This window comes from Theileria annulata, chromosome 3 (genome assembly GCF_000003225.4).
Source record: "Theileria annulata chromosome 3, complete sequence, *** SEQUENCING IN PROGRESS ***".
NCBI lineage: Eukaryota > Apicomplexa > Aconoidasida > Piroplasmida > Theileriidae > Theileria > Theileria annulata.
In genome coordinates this window covers 691,946-710,624 of record NC_011100.1, presented here as the reverse complement: position 1 = coordinate 710,624, position 18,679 = coordinate 691,946, and the positions used below count along the sequence as shown (strand labels likewise).

The 18,679-nt window shown below is 30.2% G+C and overlaps 11 protein-coding genes across 11 annotated transcripts, besides 26 other annotated features; 3 read left to right on the top strand and 8 right to left on the bottom strand.

Annotated features, from left to right (window-relative positions):
* Window positions 1–385: 385 nt before the first annotated feature.
* TA04000 (integral membrane protein family I, putative) lies at window positions 386–2,245 on the bottom strand (the record flags this gene model as incomplete). Its single annotated transcript, XM_949928.1, has 1 exon — window positions 386–2,245. The coding sequence occupies one exon, from the start codon at window positions 2,243–2,245 to the stop codon at window positions 386–388; it is 1,860 nt and encodes a 619-aa protein (XP_955021.1).
* Window positions 449–517: a sequence feature (12 probable transmembrane helices predicted for TA04000 by TMHMM2.0 at aa 47-69, 84-106, 113-132, 136-158, 170-189, 199-221, 411-433, 448-470, 483-505, 510-532, 545-567 and 577-599).
* Window positions 545–613: a sequence feature (12 probable transmembrane helices predicted for TA04000 by TMHMM2.0 at aa 47-69, 84-106, 113-132, 136-158, 170-189, 199-221, 411-433, 448-470, 483-505, 510-532, 545-567 and 577-599).
* Window positions 650–718: a sequence feature (12 probable transmembrane helices predicted for TA04000 by TMHMM2.0 at aa 47-69, 84-106, 113-132, 136-158, 170-189, 199-221, 411-433, 448-470, 483-505, 510-532, 545-567 and 577-599).
* Window positions 731–799: a sequence feature (12 probable transmembrane helices predicted for TA04000 by TMHMM2.0 at aa 47-69, 84-106, 113-132, 136-158, 170-189, 199-221, 411-433, 448-470, 483-505, 510-532, 545-567 and 577-599).
* Window positions 836–904: a sequence feature (12 probable transmembrane helices predicted for TA04000 by TMHMM2.0 at aa 47-69, 84-106, 113-132, 136-158, 170-189, 199-221, 411-433, 448-470, 483-505, 510-532, 545-567 and 577-599).
* Window positions 947–1,015: a sequence feature (12 probable transmembrane helices predicted for TA04000 by TMHMM2.0 at aa 47-69, 84-106, 113-132, 136-158, 170-189, 199-221, 411-433, 448-470, 483-505, 510-532, 545-567 and 577-599).
* Window positions 1,583–1,651: a sequence feature (12 probable transmembrane helices predicted for TA04000 by TMHMM2.0 at aa 47-69, 84-106, 113-132, 136-158, 170-189, 199-221, 411-433, 448-470, 483-505, 510-532, 545-567 and 577-599).
* Window positions 1,679–1,738: a sequence feature (12 probable transmembrane helices predicted for TA04000 by TMHMM2.0 at aa 47-69, 84-106, 113-132, 136-158, 170-189, 199-221, 411-433, 448-470, 483-505, 510-532, 545-567 and 577-599).
* Window positions 1,772–1,840: a sequence feature (12 probable transmembrane helices predicted for TA04000 by TMHMM2.0 at aa 47-69, 84-106, 113-132, 136-158, 170-189, 199-221, 411-433, 448-470, 483-505, 510-532, 545-567 and 577-599).
* Window positions 1,850–1,909: a sequence feature (12 probable transmembrane helices predicted for TA04000 by TMHMM2.0 at aa 47-69, 84-106, 113-132, 136-158, 170-189, 199-221, 411-433, 448-470, 483-505, 510-532, 545-567 and 577-599).
* Window positions 1,928–1,996: a sequence feature (12 probable transmembrane helices predicted for TA04000 by TMHMM2.0 at aa 47-69, 84-106, 113-132, 136-158, 170-189, 199-221, 411-433, 448-470, 483-505, 510-532, 545-567 and 577-599).
* Window positions 2,039–2,107: a sequence feature (12 probable transmembrane helices predicted for TA04000 by TMHMM2.0 at aa 47-69, 84-106, 113-132, 136-158, 170-189, 199-221, 411-433, 448-470, 483-505, 510-532, 545-567 and 577-599).
* Window positions 2,246–3,277: 1,032 nt separating the features above from the next.
* Window positions 3,278–3,343: a sequence feature (Signal peptide predicted for TA03995 by SignalP 2.0 HMM (Signal peptide probability 0.931, signal anchor probability 0.019) with cleavage site probability 0.729 between residues 22 and 23).
* TA03995 (uncharacterized protein) lies at window positions 3,278–7,014 on the top strand (the record flags this gene model as incomplete). Its single annotated transcript, XM_949927.1, has 4 exons — window positions 3,278–6,253; window positions 6,289–6,345; window positions 6,377–6,424; window positions 6,463–7,014. 4 exons carry the CDS (start codon window positions 3,278–3,280, stop codon window positions 7,012–7,014), a joined length of 3,633 nt encoding a protein of 1,210 aa, XP_955020.1.
* A 238-nt stretch (window positions 7,015–7,252) lies between these two features.
* On the bottom strand, window positions 7,253–7,775 carry TA03990 (uncharacterized protein; the record flags this gene model as incomplete). The annotated part of the gene is made up of 2 exons (XM_949926.1): window positions 7,253–7,523; window positions 7,552–7,775. 2 exons carry the CDS (start codon window positions 7,773–7,775, stop codon window positions 7,253–7,255), a joined length of 495 nt encoding a protein of 164 aa, XP_955019.1.
* A 98-nt stretch (window positions 7,776–7,873) lies between these two features.
* Window positions 7,874–8,532, top strand: TA03980 (ubiquitin-conjugating enzyme E2, putative; the record flags this gene model as incomplete). Its single annotated transcript, XM_949925.1, has 4 exons — window positions 7,874–7,888; window positions 7,979–8,114; window positions 8,146–8,235; window positions 8,267–8,532. 4 exons carry the CDS (start codon window positions 7,874–7,876, stop codon window positions 8,530–8,532), a joined length of 507 nt encoding a protein of 168 aa, XP_955018.1.
* Window positions 8,533–8,548: 16 nt separating this feature from the next.
* Window positions 8,549–9,370, top strand: TA03975 (uncharacterized protein; the record flags this gene model as incomplete). The annotated part of the gene is made up of 2 exons (XM_949924.1): window positions 8,549–9,083; window positions 9,111–9,370. The coding sequence occupies 2 exons, from the start codon at window positions 8,549–8,551 to the stop codon at window positions 9,368–9,370; spliced, it is 795 nt and encodes a 264-aa protein (XP_955017.1).
* Window positions 9,371–9,477: 107 nt separating this feature from the next.
* On the bottom strand, window positions 9,478–10,722 carry TA03970 (uncharacterized protein; the record flags this gene model as incomplete). Its single annotated transcript, XM_949923.1, has 1 exon — window positions 9,478–10,722. The coding sequence occupies one exon, from the start codon at window positions 10,720–10,722 to the stop codon at window positions 9,478–9,480; it is 1,245 nt and encodes a 414-aa protein (XP_955016.1).
* Window positions 9,628–9,696: a sequence feature (7 probable transmembrane helices predicted for TA03970 by TMHMM2.0 at aa 66-88, 103-125, 145-164, 193-215, 277-299, 314-336 and 343-365).
* Window positions 9,715–9,783: a sequence feature (7 probable transmembrane helices predicted for TA03970 by TMHMM2.0 at aa 66-88, 103-125, 145-164, 193-215, 277-299, 314-336 and 343-365).
* Window positions 9,826–9,894: a sequence feature (7 probable transmembrane helices predicted for TA03970 by TMHMM2.0 at aa 66-88, 103-125, 145-164, 193-215, 277-299, 314-336 and 343-365).
* Window positions 10,078–10,146: a sequence feature (7 probable transmembrane helices predicted for TA03970 by TMHMM2.0 at aa 66-88, 103-125, 145-164, 193-215, 277-299, 314-336 and 343-365).
* Window positions 10,231–10,290: a sequence feature (7 probable transmembrane helices predicted for TA03970 by TMHMM2.0 at aa 66-88, 103-125, 145-164, 193-215, 277-299, 314-336 and 343-365).
* Window positions 10,348–10,416: a sequence feature (7 probable transmembrane helices predicted for TA03970 by TMHMM2.0 at aa 66-88, 103-125, 145-164, 193-215, 277-299, 314-336 and 343-365).
* Window positions 10,459–10,527: a sequence feature (7 probable transmembrane helices predicted for TA03970 by TMHMM2.0 at aa 66-88, 103-125, 145-164, 193-215, 277-299, 314-336 and 343-365).
* A 30-nt stretch (window positions 10,723–10,752) lies between the features above and the next one.
* Window positions 10,753–11,994, bottom strand: TA03965 (uncharacterized protein; the record flags this gene model as incomplete). The annotated part of the gene is made up of 1 exon (XM_949922.1): window positions 10,753–11,994. One exon carries the CDS (start codon window positions 11,992–11,994, stop codon window positions 10,753–10,755), a length of 1,242 nt encoding a protein of 413 aa, XP_955015.1.
* Window positions 10,762–10,830: a sequence feature (4 probable transmembrane helices predicted for TA03965 by TMHMM2.0 at aa 120-142, 193-215, 284-306 and 389-411).
* Window positions 11,077–11,145: a sequence feature (4 probable transmembrane helices predicted for TA03965 by TMHMM2.0 at aa 120-142, 193-215, 284-306 and 389-411).
* Window positions 11,350–11,418: a sequence feature (4 probable transmembrane helices predicted for TA03965 by TMHMM2.0 at aa 120-142, 193-215, 284-306 and 389-411).
* Window positions 11,569–11,637: a sequence feature (4 probable transmembrane helices predicted for TA03965 by TMHMM2.0 at aa 120-142, 193-215, 284-306 and 389-411).
* A 188-nt stretch (window positions 11,995–12,182) lies between the features above and the next one.
* Window positions 12,183–13,583, bottom strand: TA03960 (uncharacterized protein; the record flags this gene model as incomplete). The annotated part of the gene is made up of 2 exons (XM_949921.1): window positions 12,183–13,376; window positions 13,464–13,583. 2 exons carry the CDS (start codon window positions 13,581–13,583, stop codon window positions 12,183–12,185), a joined length of 1,314 nt encoding a protein of 437 aa, XP_955014.1.
* A 397-nt stretch (window positions 13,584–13,980) lies between these two features.
* TA03955 (uncharacterized protein) lies at window positions 13,981–15,036 on the bottom strand (the record flags this gene model as incomplete). Its single annotated transcript, XM_949920.1, has 2 exons — window positions 13,981–14,063; window positions 14,139–15,036. The coding sequence occupies 2 exons, from the start codon at window positions 15,034–15,036 to the stop codon at window positions 13,981–13,983; spliced, it is 981 nt and encodes a 326-aa protein (XP_955013.1).
* Window positions 15,037–15,246: 210 nt separating this feature from the next.
* On the bottom strand, window positions 15,247–16,074 carry TA03950 (50S ribosomal protein L12, putative; the record flags this gene model as incomplete). Its single annotated transcript, XM_949919.1, has 1 exon — window positions 15,247–16,074. One exon carries the CDS (start codon window positions 16,072–16,074, stop codon window positions 15,247–15,249), a length of 828 nt encoding a protein of 275 aa, XP_955012.1.
* Window positions 15,979–16,047: a sequence feature (1 probable transmembrane helix predicted for TA03950 by TMHMM2.0 at aa 10-32).
* Window positions 15,997–16,074: a sequence feature (Signal anchor predicted for TA03950 by SignalP 2.0 HMM (Signal peptide probability 0.125, signal anchor probability 0.762) with cleavage site probability 0.107 between residues 26 and 27).
* A 199-nt stretch (window positions 16,075–16,273) lies between these two features.
* On the bottom strand, window positions 16,274–18,050 carry TA03945 (uncharacterized protein; the record flags this gene model as incomplete). Its single annotated transcript, XM_949918.1, has 3 exons — window positions 16,274–16,716; window positions 16,955–17,136; window positions 17,287–18,050. The coding sequence occupies 3 exons, from the start codon at window positions 18,048–18,050 to the stop codon at window positions 16,274–16,276; spliced, it is 1,389 nt and encodes a 462-aa protein (XP_955011.1).
* Window positions 18,051–18,679: the final 629 nt, after the last annotated feature.

Genomic DNA, 18,679 nt, shown 5'->3' with positions numbered 1-18,679 from the left:
TAACTCGTTTAAATTACGTTAAACTTGTATATTTTACACATCTATATTGCGTCTTGGTAAAATGTAATAATTCGCAATATCAAACATTAAATTCATTTTTATAAAAGTAATCAGTTATATAATAATATTCAAAACGGTTAAATGCCAAAAAAATAACAAACTAGTTATATAGCTGCACCACTTAAAATACATACAATAATTAATGATATATAAAATTCATTTTATAAAATTAGTATTTTATCCCTTAGGGGGAAAATATTATCTTTTAATAAACTATTTGTTTTGAATATGGATTTTTATCTCGTTGGAATCTGAAACTAGATTAAATTTCGATAATGTGATTTTAATTCACATATTTTGATTCCAAGAATTAACTATAATACAGCTACTGATTAGATATTGGTAGTTTTACACCTTTAGATGATTTTTTAATTAGATTCGACTTGACGTATAAGATCCAAATCAATGCCAGCAATCCTATTGACCCGGAAAGATAAATGATTATCAGTGAATAGGTGTAATTCTTAAAGATGTCCATTGCAATTCCCGGCATAATAGTTCCAAACATAAAACCGAATATTTGATATTGACACATAAAAAATGATGCCCCTGCTGGCTTTAGATTATATGGAAGATAAGCAACCGATTGTAATGTTAATGTTGGAACCATCGAAGCTCCTGTAAAAAGTATGATAAAAATGCAAATGGAAAATGTCATTGCATTTTGGATTAAAATAAGTATGATTCCAACCAATAAAGCAAATGATGCGTACAAGATGAGAACAAAATCAACTAAAAGTGGATGTTGAGGATAATGATAAATAATTTGATCAATTAGATATGATCCACTAATTATTCCAATTACGGGACCAGTTATTATTTCAATTGAGAAAATAATATGTACGAATTTTTCCTTGACCATTAAGTGAGTTACTCCTATTTTTGTCATCCAAAAATAGATTCCTGTAACCTCAAAATATAATGCTGATATTGCAATACAAGTTAAAATATATACATGTTGTTTAATTAATAATTTAAATTTGGACCATACTGAGAGTTTTTTTACGTTGTTGGTTTCTTGATATAATTTAACATTGTTTATGAAACATTTACTGCATTTAGAATATTCGGGTTTGTTTGTAGAGCTATCAATAGTTGAATAGACTCTTTCAATATTGTTACTAATTCCTAGTGATGATACTTTTGATATAAAGTCAACGCTCTTGCAACGCTTTAAATTAAATTCTACACTACTTCCAGCAAAATTCTCCAAGTAAAAAATAGGGTTACGTATTTTTTTAGTAGTAATACTTCCAGTTTCAGAATCATGGTCTGAGCAAATGTTTATATCCTTAATGAATGTTTTTTTCGTATCAATATAAACCTCAGGTACATCAATTTTGTTTTCCAGAAGATTTGATTTAGAATCAGTTAATAAATTAGGGGGATATTCAGAAATCACATGTAAATTACCAAAATTATCATTTAAATCTGATAATAAATTAGATTTATTACAAGTACAAAGATCAAAATCCAAATGTTCATCCCTAGAAGGATCAAAGTTAACAAATTCCTTTGGAATAAAATAAAACAAAACTACTAGAACTAATTCACATAAAATCTGAGTGAGCATACTGTATCTCCAACCCCAATCCCCTGAGAAAGAGAATAAAGATGAAGCAACATATCCGGAAGTCATACCAATAACTATACCACCTTGTATTATTGACATCCACAAATTCCTATGATATTTTGGAGCAAATGTATCAACCCATATAGGATAGTATATAAAAAATAATGCTTGAGATGCACCAATACAAAATTTAGAAACAAAAAACATACATTTGTTTATTGCAAGTGCAAATATTGATAGTGATATCAAGTTGAATACTAGTGAAATAGTAATTGACTTTTTTGTACTGAATTTTAGAAATATATATGGCACAAATGGAGATATTATGAGATATCCAACATATGGTAGAGAACCCATTACGCCCAGTTCTGTACTACTAAAATTGAATGGTTCTTGAATCCAGATAAGCATAACTGGAACAGCTCCATTATCATAATTTACAAAAATTTGTAATAATGCTATAATAACAAATGCATAAACCTTATATTTGTATCCATGATTTTGTTTTATATCTGTTTTAGAAATAATCTCTTCCAGGTCGTGTTTTGAATTCCTTTCTGGAGTCACATCCGAACTAGAAATATCGTTTATAGGAACACTAAGATGGTCCATTTAAATTTATTATAACCAAAACCTAATAACTAAAAAATGTATATAAATATTTAAACTATCCATACTTTAAGAGTTTAGTATCAATATAACAAATCGACAAAAATAAACATTCTCAATTTTATTGCTTCTTATGTGGTTGTTTTGTACTGAACGATTTTATAAGATTCTATTTATTTTAATACAATGTTTGCTTCGTTATTTATATTAAATTTTAATTTCTTTATATTTATTTAAACTTCTTTAAAACTATTCCTATATTTTGTTTTTTTTATTACCTTTTCCCAGTGTTTTTATTTTTCGTTAATTGATTGTTTTTTAATTAATTTATGTATTTTTCTAGTTTTTATTATTTGTAATTATATATTATTTCATTCGTAAAGTTATTTGTTTAAGTTCGTATCACTGCCATATCAAGTACATAATAAATATTAACGCCATTCCTTAACTTAATAAATAAAACTGACCTTGAACTTAACGTCATTCCTATTTAATTTAACATATACTTTTATATATAGTATTAGCTAGTTTTATGATTTATATATAATATACTATTAATTTGTTTCAAAAGGTAATTGATTACCAAAATGTGAATATTCCAGACTACTAGTAAACTTATTAAAAATAAAAATAGTCAATAATTCTGTTTAAAACCTAATAACATATGGAATCATCAGTTACGTTAAAAGAAAGTAAATTATATTCAATATTAATAACAATAGTAACTAATTATATCCTTGAGAGTAATGTGTTCTGAATTATTAGTTTTGAAGTTCAATTTAACAATAAATTATATCAATAATAAATGTAATTTATTTAATTACAGCCCGTTTTAAAAAAATATTGTCGGGATTCAACTGTTATCTGTAAATAATAATATAACATGGAATTTTTACATAGTATTATTATTAATTATTACTACACATCTGTGTATTTTACTCATCTAAATTGAGTAAATTCCATTATTTTCAGTTGTATTATATTCTAAAATAACAAAACTTCAGGAATGATAATTAAACAATTTCCAGGAATCTAATGAATGTAAACAAAATGTTCGTTCTACCTTGGCTTATAATTACATTGCTTTTCAATTCAAACAGTTTGCCATTTAATAAGTCCAATTTAACACACCTGGATAGTCTGTATTTTAAACATAACAAAAGGCATAAAAGTATGATAAATAAAATGAGCTATATACCAAATATCCCTCAATATAAAGCAGTAAATAACTTTAATCCTATACACATCTTCACTTTTAACTCAATTACACATGATTATAAATCGCAACATGGTCATAATGAAACAAAAGTATATAATTCATTTAACCCAGATGATACTTCTTCCAATAATAGTCTACATAAAGATGTTAAAACTATAAATTTTGAGAGCAGTCGATTAAATAGTAATTCCGATGATAATTTAAATAGAGAAAAAATTTCAAAAGCCGTAAATAAAATTTCCATCCGTTCTAAAATGGCCAGAAATTCTCCAATTCTTGAATGGAGCTTTAGAGATAAAGATAAAATGGGTGATAATGTTTCAGAATATGAAAAACTCATGTCAGAAATAGAAAAACTTTCAAAATCCAAAGAAAAATCAGATAAAGATTTGTACTCGTTTATTCAAAAAAATTTCAAGGAATCGATATACGACCCAGAACTGAATCTGACATCACATGAAGTTAGAAAATCACTTAAAACACAATTCTTTAATAGAGATTTGCAAAATAAAGAGTGGATAAAATATATGAAAAAATTGAGAATGAAACAGACGAAAAAACTTGAATATAGCGGGAAAATACCTAACATTCGAGACCCAGTTGAAGTCAACTTGGAAACTAAAGCGAAAGAAGATTCATGTGGATTCAAATATCCAATTGAAGGATCACCAGAAGAGATAATAAGTGACCCAAATGTATATAGATTTTGGGGAAAAACACCTTTATCCCAAGTACAAACAACTCACACGATTGGACATTGCACGGGGAAATTGGAAAAAAAAGATTTGAAACGAGAGGATATAATTACATCAAAGTCACCAATGCATGAAAAAAAGTTAATCAAATTATTGAAATCAATTAGAGAAACTAATTTTAAGTCTAAAATGGATGATATAATAATGAAGATAAGTCCTGATGCTAAGTCCAAGAAAAAATCTAAATTACCTTCATTAAATCAGAATGATCAAAAAGAAACAGTATCTCATCATGATTACAGATATAAGAACATTGAATTTGGAAATTATTACGAGGAATTCAAAAATGACTTTTTAAGTGCAGATAAATATAACCAGGAACGAATTTTGAACCTTTTAAGTCCATATAACCCATGGGAAGAATATATCAAGCTGAGGAACCTTAGGTCGACTCTACCTCCAATTGGAATCAATTATAAAGTTAACCTGAAAAACATAAAAGTGTCATTCAAAACCAATGAATCATTGTCAGAAAATACAATAAACGAGTTTTTAAAAGAATATTTACACTATTTCTTAATACTGAAGACAGATGAAGTTCTTTTCGAGGAATTCAAAAATGCCAAGTTCTTGCACGATATACTCAAGTATTTCGATATATCTTACCCAATAAAGGTTAAAGAAATCAAGGAACTTCCAGATTTGGAGGATCATTTTTTCAAAATTTACTTTCCAGACCTGTGCCCAGATGGATTCCCCAAACCTCCTCCTGAACCAGAATTTCAACTTACAATGGGAAACCAAGAAGATTTGATGGCTCTTAATGATAAATTAACGGGGAAAACAAATAGTTATCATAGAGTAAACATGGTGTGTTGTTTAATGGCACTGGCTAAATGTTATCCATTGGTCCGCCGATATACTAGCGATATATTTACAGACCAAAGAATTAAAACCATTCTGGACACTTTGGAAAAAGGTTTAACACTGGAAATGCAAAGACTGGAATATGGAATATCTGATATTGAGGTAAATAATATGGAAAAAAAGACATTATGTGAGATAGATGGCACATATTTGTCAGCACTAACAGACGTCTTAGTCCAATGGAACATAACAAGCCGTGTGGAAAATATTCTGGATTTGACTCTACTGATAACACTAAAAAGACTAAATGATATACAGGGAAAGCATCTAGTAAACATAGTAAAGAACATTTCTTACCTAACAACTCTACCGGAAAGTGTATTTTCAGCATTTCTGTCTAAAATATTTGATTTCGTACATGAAAAGCTGAAGTTTAGTTTGGTTAACAAAGTCGAGTGGATGGAGTTACAAGATGCACTTAAATTTTTGTCATTAATGAGTAATTTCAAAAGCTTAGTCACACCACAGTTCATGAAGACATTTGTTCAGTTATACAAGGACTCAATAGTTGATTTCGGGAAGGATTTTAGAAAATCATACCAAGCTTTAAATTTTAAAGATAAAAAAATGGAAGATCCAGAAATTTTCTCAATGGAAACGAGAAAGTCACAAATATTTCCATTGGTAAGCTGTTTGCAACATTCAGGCCTGACAGAGTATATGTATCTGGTTGATGAAACTACCAAGGTATTGACGAGTGAAGACTTTGAATTAAACCCAACAGCATCAATTTCAGTACTGGAAACATTTAGTGAGTCAGATGAATTCCAAAGTAGAGTCATAGCCAGAACTAAAAATAGTTTGATGAGGAACAAGTATAATATGGGACCTGATAGAATATTGAAAGTGTTGAAAGCATTTACTGAAGGAGTCAAGAGTGAAAGATTGATACCTGATTCCCTGTTCTTTTGCACCATGATAAAGTATTTCTGCCTATTGAAAAATCCAGACTCTGAATATCTAATTGATGCATGCATAGTGACTGATGAGTTTTCACCTTACCTAAGTCGTATTCAGCTCCATAGGATTTTTGATGATCTGACTAAAACACCTTTATATTTCAATTTCTTAACAAGACTGGGTCTTCAGGGAGAATTCCTGGAATATCCAATAGCTACAGTGGCAAAAGTGTTATATTACTCATCAAAAAATAAAGTCATAGTCCAAAAGGTTAGTAAATAATGCAGTTTTATTGATGATTTTAGAATTGGGAAACCTTTTACAGGATGATAACCATTTTTAAGCATATTTTGTCAATGAAAGTTAGTTTAAACTAATTAAATTTCAATTCAGGATATTATGTTAATATTGGACGCCTTAATAATTACACATTTTACAAAGGTAATTTTATACACTCACTGATAAACTATAATTATTAGGCCGACGAGCTTCTTGAAATTTTGTGTAAAAGGGTATGTAATCTTATAGAAGTGACTGATGTCGAACCAAAGCGAGTTTTTGAGGTAATGAAGAAATGCATGGAACTGGATTACCCTCCAGTGACGTTGTTGAGATTTTACGCATACTGGAATATGTACCACGTCCAAGGAGCAGATCACGTGGAAATTTTGTTGGATGGGCCAAAACAATATGACGTGGATTTCAGGGGCTGGAAGAGACCAGCTTCACTTGAGAAGAATAGAGAGTGTATAAACCTTCATCATAACATGTATTATGAAGTGAAGATGGACGGCTCAAGAGCACATGTTCCTCACAGCCTTAGGTACTCAATGCAAAGGCCTCTCAAAAAGCCAAGAAAATTCGAAAATATTGAGAAAAAACAAGTGGACAAGGATATTTTGAAAACACTCATGAGCATGACCAGAAGAGTTGAGGAAATGGAACATAAATTCTCAGAAACTGATCAAAGGTTAATAGATACTATGGAAAGAGTAACAAGTGGTAAAAATGTATTAAACCTTAATTTTTAAATACTTTACATTGACTAGCTATGACGACGACGGTGCCTTTCCCTACTTCGGCTACGCTTACTACTTCTTTCTCTACTGCTACGTTTACTACTTCTTCTATCTCTATGCCTTTCTCTACTTCTGCTACGTTTGCGATAATGCTTTTCTCTGGAATGAGAACGTGATTTGCGCCTATGGCGGTGATGTTCAGGACTTCTATCCCTATAATTGTGATTTCGGTGGTTAGTTTTGCGATAATTCAAGTCAGAATTGTGACGTTTCTTTCTTGTAAATAATTCCCTGTCGTAGAAACGCTTCCAATAACCAGAAACTGACTGGCAGAAGTCAACGTGGATTCTAAAAGAATAAATTCGTGTGAAACTAACCTTCTGTCATCTATTAGAACATTCTGCATCTTAAAATAAGCTTCATTGCAGGATTCCTCAGTTTCAAACTCGATGAAACCATATTGAAGAGAATCACCAGTGACATAGTCCTTTATAATGTCACAGCTCCTAACATTGCCGAATCTAAAAAAAATAAAATCAAAGTTCAAACCTTGAAAAAATAATTTTTAAGTCCTTCTCTTCAGTAACAGGGTTTAATTTACAAACAAATAAAACGTTCTTGGGAGGTGTAATATCAGCATCTGGAATATCACCCAAAATCTCCAAAACCACAGCACGAGATTTGGCTTCTCTAGTCCGTATCTCCTCCAAATCTCGAAACTCCTTGGCCAAAGCCTCCTTCTCAGTAGGAGAAATCTCGCCTTGAGTCTCCATGGAAAATATCAACTGTTTAGAGTGTTAGCGAATCGAAGCAACATAGTATCAAATTTTAAATTTTTAAATTTTATGCTACTGTTTTTTAATTTAAACTTATGGCTAGAGATGCGGTAAGCTTATTTTTATACAAAATTTAAATAGAATATCTCAAATTTACTAATTTTTCCACCGAATTATGCATAAATTGATTTTTTGTTCAGACAAAAAGATTAATGCTAGATTTGAGAAAATTACAGGAAGATTTACCCGAAACTATATGCGCAAGTCCAGTTGATAGCGATATTTTTCATTGGCAAGCTGTCATTCTAGGCCCGGATAATACTGAGTGGGAAGGAGGTAATTTTCCAAATTTTAATAATTATTTAAGGCATTTTCTCACTTTCTCTTACTTTTCCACAAGATTATCCTAATAAGCCGCCAGTGGTCAAATTTTTAACAAGAATCTTTCACCCGAACGGTAAGAGAACTGAAATGAAAGTGTTTATTAGTGTACCAAGACGGAAGTATTTGCCTAGATATACTCCAAAACGAGTGGAGTCCTGTGTTTGACGTTCATGGAATATTAATATCCATCCAAGTATTTTATAATTCACACATTTACATTCAGTCACTTCTAACCGACCCCAATAATAAGAGTCCCGCTAATAACGAAGCTGCAACTCTTTACCAGGAGAACAGAACCGAGTATATTAGGAGAGTGAAGAACATAGTTTCAGAGAGCATTTCAGCAGCAGAGCTTACTCTAAACTTGTAGAACGCAGTTTGTAAGAATGACGGCCAACTTTGACGAGTTTATGTTTATGGCTTTAAAGGAGTGTAAGGGTATAGAGGACGTCTTGGAGAAGTTTTTTTCCTTCCTCAGAAGACGTACTGACTTCTGCCACACAGTTTTAACCCCTGAGCAGTTGAAGGAATTCGGTCTAGATGACTCAGTGAACTCCAGAGGGTTTAGGCCGAATCAAATGCGGGACCTGGTGAACAAGATCATTGAGGATAATATTCTACTGTATCGTAGAACTAATCAGCCTTATTTGCTACCTTCAAACTGTAGGAGTGACTCCTCAACTCAAAATTTTAGTTCTGATAAAACCAGGCCCACAAATGAGGCTGAGAATCGAACTCCAAATCCTCATAAATCCGATAAAAAATACACTGTCAACACCTGGAACGGCGCAGTTACTGAGAAATACGCCTGGTCTCAGACTTTCCGAGATGTTACTCTTGAAATTTTATCCCCAAAAAAAATAACCACCAAAGACGTTTCCGTCCTCATCACCAAGGACAGGCTGACTATAAATCTTCAAGGTAACTTTTAATTTTTATTTTTCTTAGGGCAGGTGTTAATTGATGGAGAGTTCTGTAACAAGGTTAACAGTTTCGATAGTTTCTGGAGTATTGAGGACGGCTTCAGAATTCTTCTCAACATTGAGAAAGCTGAGGAACTCTGGTGGGACTGTGTTATCAAGGGTCACGAAACCATCGACACTCAGGAAATTGAGTCTGTAAAACGTCTAGATGAATTTTCTTCCTCTGAACAGAATGCAATTTTAAAACTTATCAAAGATCACAAGGAAAAAAATAAATTTCAATAATACAAATATATATCTAAAAATACAAATATATACCTAAAAATACAAATATCTTAAAATTTTTATAAATACTATTTAATAAAATATCTTAAACATAATTTTATTTAATATTAGAAAAAATTATATTGAGAGGCGAATTTTTTAAATTTGTATACTGGGTTATGTGCCTTGTAGTCAAGTTCCATTTCAAATCCGTTAAAGAAATTGTCCTCGAGGACTTCCGAGAGAGTGATTTCAGTGTCGAGTGTGGAGGTTTTGGAGAAAACAATGTGAATGATAAAGGTGTATAATACAATGTGAAGGACTGCGTTGATAAAAATTGAAATGATGGTACCCTCTCCGCCTCGCCAGTCCCAATACCTGGGACAAACTGCCAAAAGTAAGGTGGGAAAGGCCCACATGATATAGGTGAAATATGATAACCTCCAAGTGGAATAGAGTTTCCTGGAACTGCGTCTGAGAAGTATGAACTGAGACTTGGCGTAATTGAGTATATAAGATACTAGGAGTGAGAGGAAGACAAGTGAACCTTGTTTCTGGTCCTTTATTAAAAAGAATAGTAAAAGACAGCAGGTGAGGTTTGACATGTCGTCTGAGTAATAGCTGAAGAGACTAAACGTCGAGTATTGCATTAGTCTGGTTGCTCTTTTAGGTTCGAAATCAAGAGTTAAAACGAGAAACGAGTTAACAATGGGTATTATATAGTGTTCCAGAAGGAAAAGTGCGTTTGGAATCAACACGAATACGTTGACAACATAAATACTAAAGCTCAAGCTAAATGATACTTCCTCTCCTACCTTAAATGAAGGTGATTCCAGATATGGGTTATGCTCCAAAAATGATAATGCCTTACTCCTGCCTCCATAATTAATGAAATGGGATAACCCAACGTTGAGAAATAGGTTAATCAGCCTGATGAAATACTTGCAAAACATCAAGTAACTGTCAACCACTTCTCGGTTTATGATCCCCGCCTTGTCAATCAAGTTCCTTAGAATCAGTGAGATTAGAATATTTCCAAACTCCACAAACAGACCCAGGACCAGAATCTCTAAAATGTGAGTCATAGGTGAGGTAATAGTATAAAATGCATAGGGTACGAAAAATAACACAATATATGCCATCAGAATCGCTATTGTCACCATCGAAATCCCAAACACTTTCCTGTTTACATGACTCTCGTAACCTATATTCTCCCATATAATGTTCTCAGGCTCCACCTCACATTGGTACAGCTTGAACTCCTTGTTGTGGAACCGTTCCAAAACTGAACGGCAATCGTTTGTACTCTCAAATGTCAAAAAACACTCACCTGAACCCTTCAATTTACTAAAAAACTCATTCATCTCTTCCATACCATCCAAACTTATCTAAACATTCCATTATCAACCATTAATAGTATAAATATTAATAGTATAAATATTAATATGTAAATTTATAAGTGTATATAGAATAGAACATACGTATGAATCATTAGTTTGACTTGTATGATTGAAATCTTCTATAGTTTGATCAAGGGTTGATATGAGTTTCTTTTCACGTTTCAGGTCATAACACACTGTTACTGTGACTGGTCTTATATTTGTACATGTATATATCATCTCTTTAATTTGTTCTTCGTCAGTTAGTGAACTTGGAAGGTTCTTTATTACAAGGGTTAAATCTCTCATTTTTGAGGATTTGCTCATGAATTTGATGATTGCTCTACGCTGTGAGACGAAGTAGACCACTGTCATCACCATCACTGAGACATAGAGGACATACATGACTCCTGAAATCTCATTTGAGTATTGAGTCACATTCCACGTGATGGCTTCGTCTACACTTTTGAAGTTGAAGATGTCGTCGACGAGTTTGTTTGCGTTTTTTGCGAAGAAGTTTGCGATAAAGCTGCGGGGTACGTGGTTGGCGCGTGCGAAGTAGTAAATCCGAAACGGGTCCTTAAAGAGTCTTATCATGTTAGAGCATGGGATGTGCACATGTGCTAGGCTTACGAAGAATAAAAGTGACATCACAATTACAAGAAATCCTAGACTTCTAAAGTACAAAATCAGTCCCAGGCCAGAAAGATTTTGATTCGTCAAGTCTGTAAAAAGTTTGTATAATCTGTTTTCTGGGCTAGTGAAATCTCTCAAAAGCTTTTTCTGCTGGTTCTTTAGTGCGTTTACTAGGTTCCTGAAATTACTCTTGAACTTATCTCGGTTAACTAGAATCCTTATCGTTACAATTGCTATGCAGATAAGAAGATATATGAGGATAAAGTAGAACAATTTTGACCACAGAGTTGAGCCAACTATGTAACATGACGTTCCGTCTTCTGAACGTTTATATCCCTTGGCGCATTCTATACAGTAATCTGGTAATTTCTTTAAAGTGTCGGTCACTGGGACCATTGAATCCGGTTCATTTGAGTATTTACACGATATGCAGCCGAATACTTTGCACGGCAGACAGACATTATTGTAAGAATCAGCGTAATTCAGGATCGGGTTAAATCTTTTGCACACTCCCACCTCAGAACAGACTCCGATGTATTTCCATACCGAGCTTGGTGCCCAAAATGGACATTCTGCTGGGCATTCATTATGTTCATCACTAAACAACTGTGATACTCCGCATAATGACATTATTTCTCATCATTCATTCATAAATTTAATTTGTATCACCTCATTATAATTTTTCTCAATATTATTACTATAAACTATTATTATACTATTTATACTAGTGTTAAATATCATAATTATTCAGTGAAATGAATATTATAACATATAATATAATGATGAATGTAAATAATAAAAAATTATGGTGTTGCTATTTAATAACGACTGAAATTATTGGAATCTGGAAAGTTTGGGTTTCCAAATTTGTTTAAATTGAAGTCATGTGACGGTTTGATATGTTCTTGTATTCTTGAGTGTGTTGGTGGGTTTAAAGCTTCACGCATACTAGTGAAATGGAACGCCTGTCCTGAATGAGGAAAATTCCTCTTTGAAAATGGATTAGTACTTGGAATTTCATCTCTTCCAAATGGCGACATTGGTACTGGCATTGATTTAAATGCTTGGAATCCATTTGTCAATGCCAATGATTTCGATCTCAAATTTCTTTCCATACCATATTCTCTATCATCTACATATCTTCTATCATCATATCTTCTATCAAATCTTTTATCTAATCTTTTAGTATCTTCTTTATATTTTATATCTTTATATTTAGTATCTAATTCATGTTTGGATTGTCTGGTATCCGTTTTATTTGGAGGTGGTAGTGCATATTGATTTCTTATGACCATATCTGGTCTATTTGCTAATATTCCAACCATTCCTGGAACATCTCTTCTTGAGAAATTTGTATATTCTTGTGCCGTCTGGTTTCTTTTCATTTTATTGTAAAAATTCGGCTGATATGGTTCATGAAACTGATTATATGGATCTCCAAACCTATATTCTTGAAAATTGTATTGATTATATTCTGGCAAATGTGATCTTGGTGCATAATCTCTAGGATATTCCTTGGAAAATGAATTCCTATGTTTTCTAGACCTTTCTTTACTCTTTTCTCTATGACCCTTAGTATGTGACTTATCAAATGAATCACCATAATACCTATCAGGTTCTGGATAATATTTATCTAAAGGTGGATATTTTTCCATAGGTTCTGGATAATATTTGTCAATTGGAGGATATTTATCAGTGGGTGGATAATGTTCTGAGCTTGGGCCAGAACCACTTTCACGGCGTTTAGAATGTTTTGATCTGTGTGGGCGATGTGATTCCTCTGGTGAGCGTTCTCTTCTTTCATCTCTTGAAACTGAAGAACTACGAGACTTGTGTCCATGTTTCTTATGTTTCGATTCTTTTTTCTTTTTGGATTTGTCATATATCGATTCCAAACGTTCCAAATCCGACATTGATATCAAACCCTTCCCAATCTGAACTTTTGAAGAACATCTTTTAGAACATGTTGTACATAATAAATCATAACGATCAAGATCAACATGAGTCGGTTTCTATAACAATATCAATAATTAATTTATTAATAAATAATTTATAACTTTAAATTAATTAATGAATTAATTAATAATTGAGAAATATACTTTTAAAAGGCAAGTAGAGCAAGGATTTTTTTTAACAAGTCTAAAGAGTCTTTCAAGTAATAGTGCTTCTTCATATTCTTTACTAGAAATTCCAAGATCTTTATAGGCAGGTTTAGCCATAATAATTTGAATCTATAAGCTTGAAATATGGTATTATATTAAAAATTCATTTAGCTGTACATTTAAAATGTGGTTAAAGAGTACAGTGGAGACGAATATTAATAAAATGAATATAATAAAGAAATTAAAATTTTTTTAAATAGTTAAAAATTGATCCTAGTCATAGATTATAGAAATCTTTGATTTTAGGGTGGGGGTGATATTCATAACTATCTTCCTATCAATATTCATAATTATTATATAGCATGTATATTAATAATATTTCATAATAATTTTTAAAATCAAATTAACTATAACTTTGTTTACATATTCCAATTTATAGAATTTTATACATATATTCTTAATCTTCAATTTATACTTGAATGTAGGTATTTTTATATTTTAAATATTTTATATTTTATACATCTGATTCTTCTTCTGATGAACCTTCAAATGTAACATCTGGTAATTTCTGACTTAAATCTTTCATAGCATTTGTTCCTAAAAATATAAGAATAATATATTTTATAATATATTTATAGTATTTTTATAATAATAATTTTATAATAATTGTACCAAAGACTGTTGTATATTTTTTGGCTCTACTTCTGACTTGTGTTTTTTGTTGTTGATTTTTATCTGATTTAGCTTCAGAATCTTTTGCATCATCCATTGACTTCACAGCCATTGCTTTTGCTCTCTGAATCATCTCTTGAAGTTGAGGATTCTGTGCTTTTGTATTTTTCTTTGATTGGACTATTTTCTTCCTCTCTTCTGCAACAGTCTTAAGACAACCAGCTAATCCTCCATTATTTACGTATGTCAAATGCCTTGCTGTGCTCCTTAAATTAGGAGTACTTTTCCCACTCATTTCTCTTGCTTCACATTTCTGCTTCATTTCTGATGTACTTGCTATTAAATTATTTATTTGATTTAATATTTTAGAACCAGTTAGTCCTTCCATATTTACTTCCGGATTTACTTCAGGATTTACTTCCATATTTTTTTCTTCCGAATTTACCTCAGAACTCTTTACTTCCGAATATTTTGGATCGGAGTATTTTACATTTTTGAAGTTATGTTTTAGATTTTGTGTTTCAAGATTTGAAAAGTCTTTTGTTAAGACTTTGGGAACTTGAACATTTAATTTATTTTCAACTAATTTAGTACCTTCAATACTATCTAATGAAAATTTAGTACCTTCAGTACTGTTTAATGAAGTTTTAGTTACTTCATTACTGTGGAATGAAAATTTAGTATCTAAAGTCTTAATAAGTTCAGAAGTAGCGGAATCATATTGATTAATATCAGTATCAATAAAGTTACAATTTTGAGAAAAAACAGCTTTAAAAAGTCCAAGTTTATAAGCTTCTTCGTTTGATAGTTCTTCCCATTCCTCGTCTGAAGGACTTAAAATCCACCATTGCTTATCAGTCAAATCAAAAAAATACTGCGTTTCAGATGATAAATTCATTTATTAAATATAAATTGTTCCACACAATTGAAATTCTAATTTTTAAAATATAAATTTTAAATATTTTCAAGTGCAAACTAAAATTTATAAAAAAAATTAAAATTATAAAATAAAAAAATTAAAAAATTAAAAATGTGTAATAAAATGAAAAAATTATAAAAATTATAAAATGTGTAATAAAATTATAAAAATTATAATTAAATTATTTTTTTATTCAATTTCAATTTTCATTCCATCTGTAGTGAGTTTTTTGATGATATCTTCAGCCTCTCTTTGGGATGTAACAGTCTTAACTACAAAAGGAAGTGAGTCCATAATCTTCTTAATTTCAGATGCGGACCTGTCTGGGAAATATTCCTTTAGAGTTTTAAACGAATCGATTCTTTTATCTTTTTCAATTTCCTTAATTACAACATTGTGTTTCCTACGCTTATCACGTTCACGTTCCTTCTCATCATCTTCTTCTTCCTCTTTATAAGGTTCCTCAGGTGCAATAGCCTGAGGCCTTAATGCAAGTGGTCCTTGTGGCTGAGCTGATACTCCAAAAACCTCTTCAATTTTCTTCACCAATTCAGACGTCTCCAACAAAGTCAGTTCCTTCAGATTTTCTAATATTTCATCTACTTTCGTACTTTTAATTTTAAATTCATTCTTTAAATTTATATTATATGGGTTTATAGAACCTTTATTTATAAATGTGATTCTACCAAGAGTAAGGATTGGACTGGTGATTCCTATAGGAATTCTAGGATTAATTATTGCTAGTTTAAAGGAGGGACTAATTATTGCTAGTTTATCTCCTGGATTCTTAATTCCTAGACTAACTACGGGATTTAATATTCCTAGCCTAACTACGGGATTAATTATTGCCAGTTTATCTCCAGGATTTGTAATTCCTAGGCTAATTCTGGAATTTGAGATTCCTATACCAATTCTAGTATTTAAGATTCCTATACGAATACATGTACATTTATATATAATTGCGATAAATGTGTAGAATATAATTATGAGATTTAATTTAATAAAATAAAAAAACATATTATGCGATTAAAAATTTTTATTAAATCTCATTTTATAATAAATTTTTTAATTTATTAATGTGTAAATCCAACACCATAAATTTAATATACCAATTGATATACAAACTAATATAGAAATTAATAAATATAATGAAATTAATAAATATAATGAAATTAATAAATATAATGAAATTAATATATTAATGTATTGAGAAAATTTATAATAGAGTAATTTGTTGTAATTTTTCTTCATTTGATATTTCATTAATTTGTATAGATTTTATATATAATAAATTTATTAATATTATATATTCTATACCATCTCTTTTTATTATACCATTTTCTATCATATTATCAATTATCTTTTCTATACTCTTTTCTGTTATATTCATATCAAATTTATTAATTAATTCTTTATTATATTCTTTAGTAAATTTATTATTTAATTCTTTATTATATTCATTTCTATTTTCATTAGTTAATTGATTGGTTAATTGATTAGTTAATTGATTTTGATAATTTTGTTTAATGAATTTCCATGTACGATAATTATAAATGATTCTTAATGCTTGTGAATTTATTGTTTTTGTTGATTCTATTATTGATTTTATATTCATTTCATATGTTCTCATCAATTCTTTATTCTTAACCTTATAATATTCTATAACCATAATTATATTAAGTAATCTTAAGAATATATTAAGTACTCTATAGTAGTTAAGGAGTCTAATAAAGTAGTATTAGGAGTAGTTATGAGCTATATTATGAGTATATAAATACAGTAGTTAAGGAGTAAAGAATACTCCTATTCTACTAGTCTAAGGAGTATATTAAGTAGTCTAAGAGCTATATTGAGTAGTCTTATCAGTATATAGTATGTGTGTTGGTATGTGAATTACCTAATTTAGTAAGTGTTAATGGGAATTTTTCGATTTTTCCAACTAATGAATTATAAAGTCCTTTATGTAAATCAAATAATTGTTCATTATGATCATTACATAATATTTTATGTAATATACCAAATATTTCCAATAATAATTTCATATAACATGTGGTATTACCTTTACAAATTTCTTGATATCTAAACCAATAAATTAACTTAATAAAATAAAATAAAAGATAATTAACTGAAGAAAATAATTTAATTAACTGAAGAAAAGAGAAAATTAAGTGAAGAAAGAGGAAAATTAAGTGAGAAAATGGAAAATTAACTGAAGAAGAAAATGATTACCCGAGAATTGATGATAATTTAATAAGTAATGGTAAATTAGTATTATTAAGTTTAAAATCTTTAATATTAGTAATAGTTTTAGTTAATTTAATTGAAATAATAAAAAGTATAATTTTCATATCTACAATTCCTTTTCCTTTTAAATTTATTAATATATTTATTAATTGATTTAATATTTTATTTATTATATTTATTATATATTGTAATTCATTTGATTTATTTGTTCTCATTGTCCAATTATTTGATAATGTTATTATTAATTCCAAATAATGTATTATTGATGGTTTATTATTTATTATTATACTATTCATACAATTACATTCCATTACGGTGCTTGCTCCAACGGCACCAAAAGAAGCTTCCTTAGTACCCACACCAACTTCCTTAGTATCCCTATTAGTACACTCCATGACTGTAGAATTAGCTCCCTTTCCCATAGTACCAGCCCCGAAAGGGGCTCCCTTTCCCATAGTACACTCCATGGAACCACCCATAGTACTCTTTGTATTACCCATTGAACCACCCATATAACCTCTTGAATTACCCATAGAACTTCTTAATTGACTACTTGAACCACCGATTGGATTATTGATAAAAAAACATTTATAATTACAAATTATACAATTACAATGTTCATGTAAACCTTGAATTAATGATTTAAGTGAAGTAACAAATGCACAAGTATATGGTAGTACAATATTTTCTATAATCCAAGGCATTAGACATGAATTTGATAAAATTCTCAATTTAGAAAAGGAACTCATTTGATAAAAATTCACATAACCCAATCTATCAAAAGGATTTAGTGGTGTAAGTAGTGGTGTGTTAGTAGATGTGGGTGTGTTTAGGGAGTTGTGTGTGTGTAAGTGTGTGTGAGGATGTAATATTTTAGTATCAAAATTATTGAAAAAACATAAACCTAAAATTGTATCTAAAATATATTTACAAATATCCAAATATTTCACATTTATTTCCAATAATCTAAAAGAAATTAGATAATTTGAGTAGTAAATTAGGCTAAATTAAGTAGAAATTAGGTAATTAAGGGATATTTGAGGGTTATTTGAGGGTATTAGCTAGTATAGGTATTGTAGATATTCTAAGTATTAAGGCTATTAAGTAGTTAAGCCTATTAAGTATATTAGGTAAATTAGGTATCTAAGGTATTCTAATGTATATTAGCTATATTAGCTATATTAGCTAGAAATTAAGTAAATTAAGTAGAAATTGGGTAATTAAGGGTTATTTGAGGGTTATATAAGGGTATATAAGGGTACTAGCTAGTTAAAGGGTAATTAGGGTATATAAGGGTATTAGAGGTAATTAAGGCTACTAAGGCTATTTTAGGCCATTTTAGCCTTATTTGGTATTTAAGGGTATAATTAGGTATAAT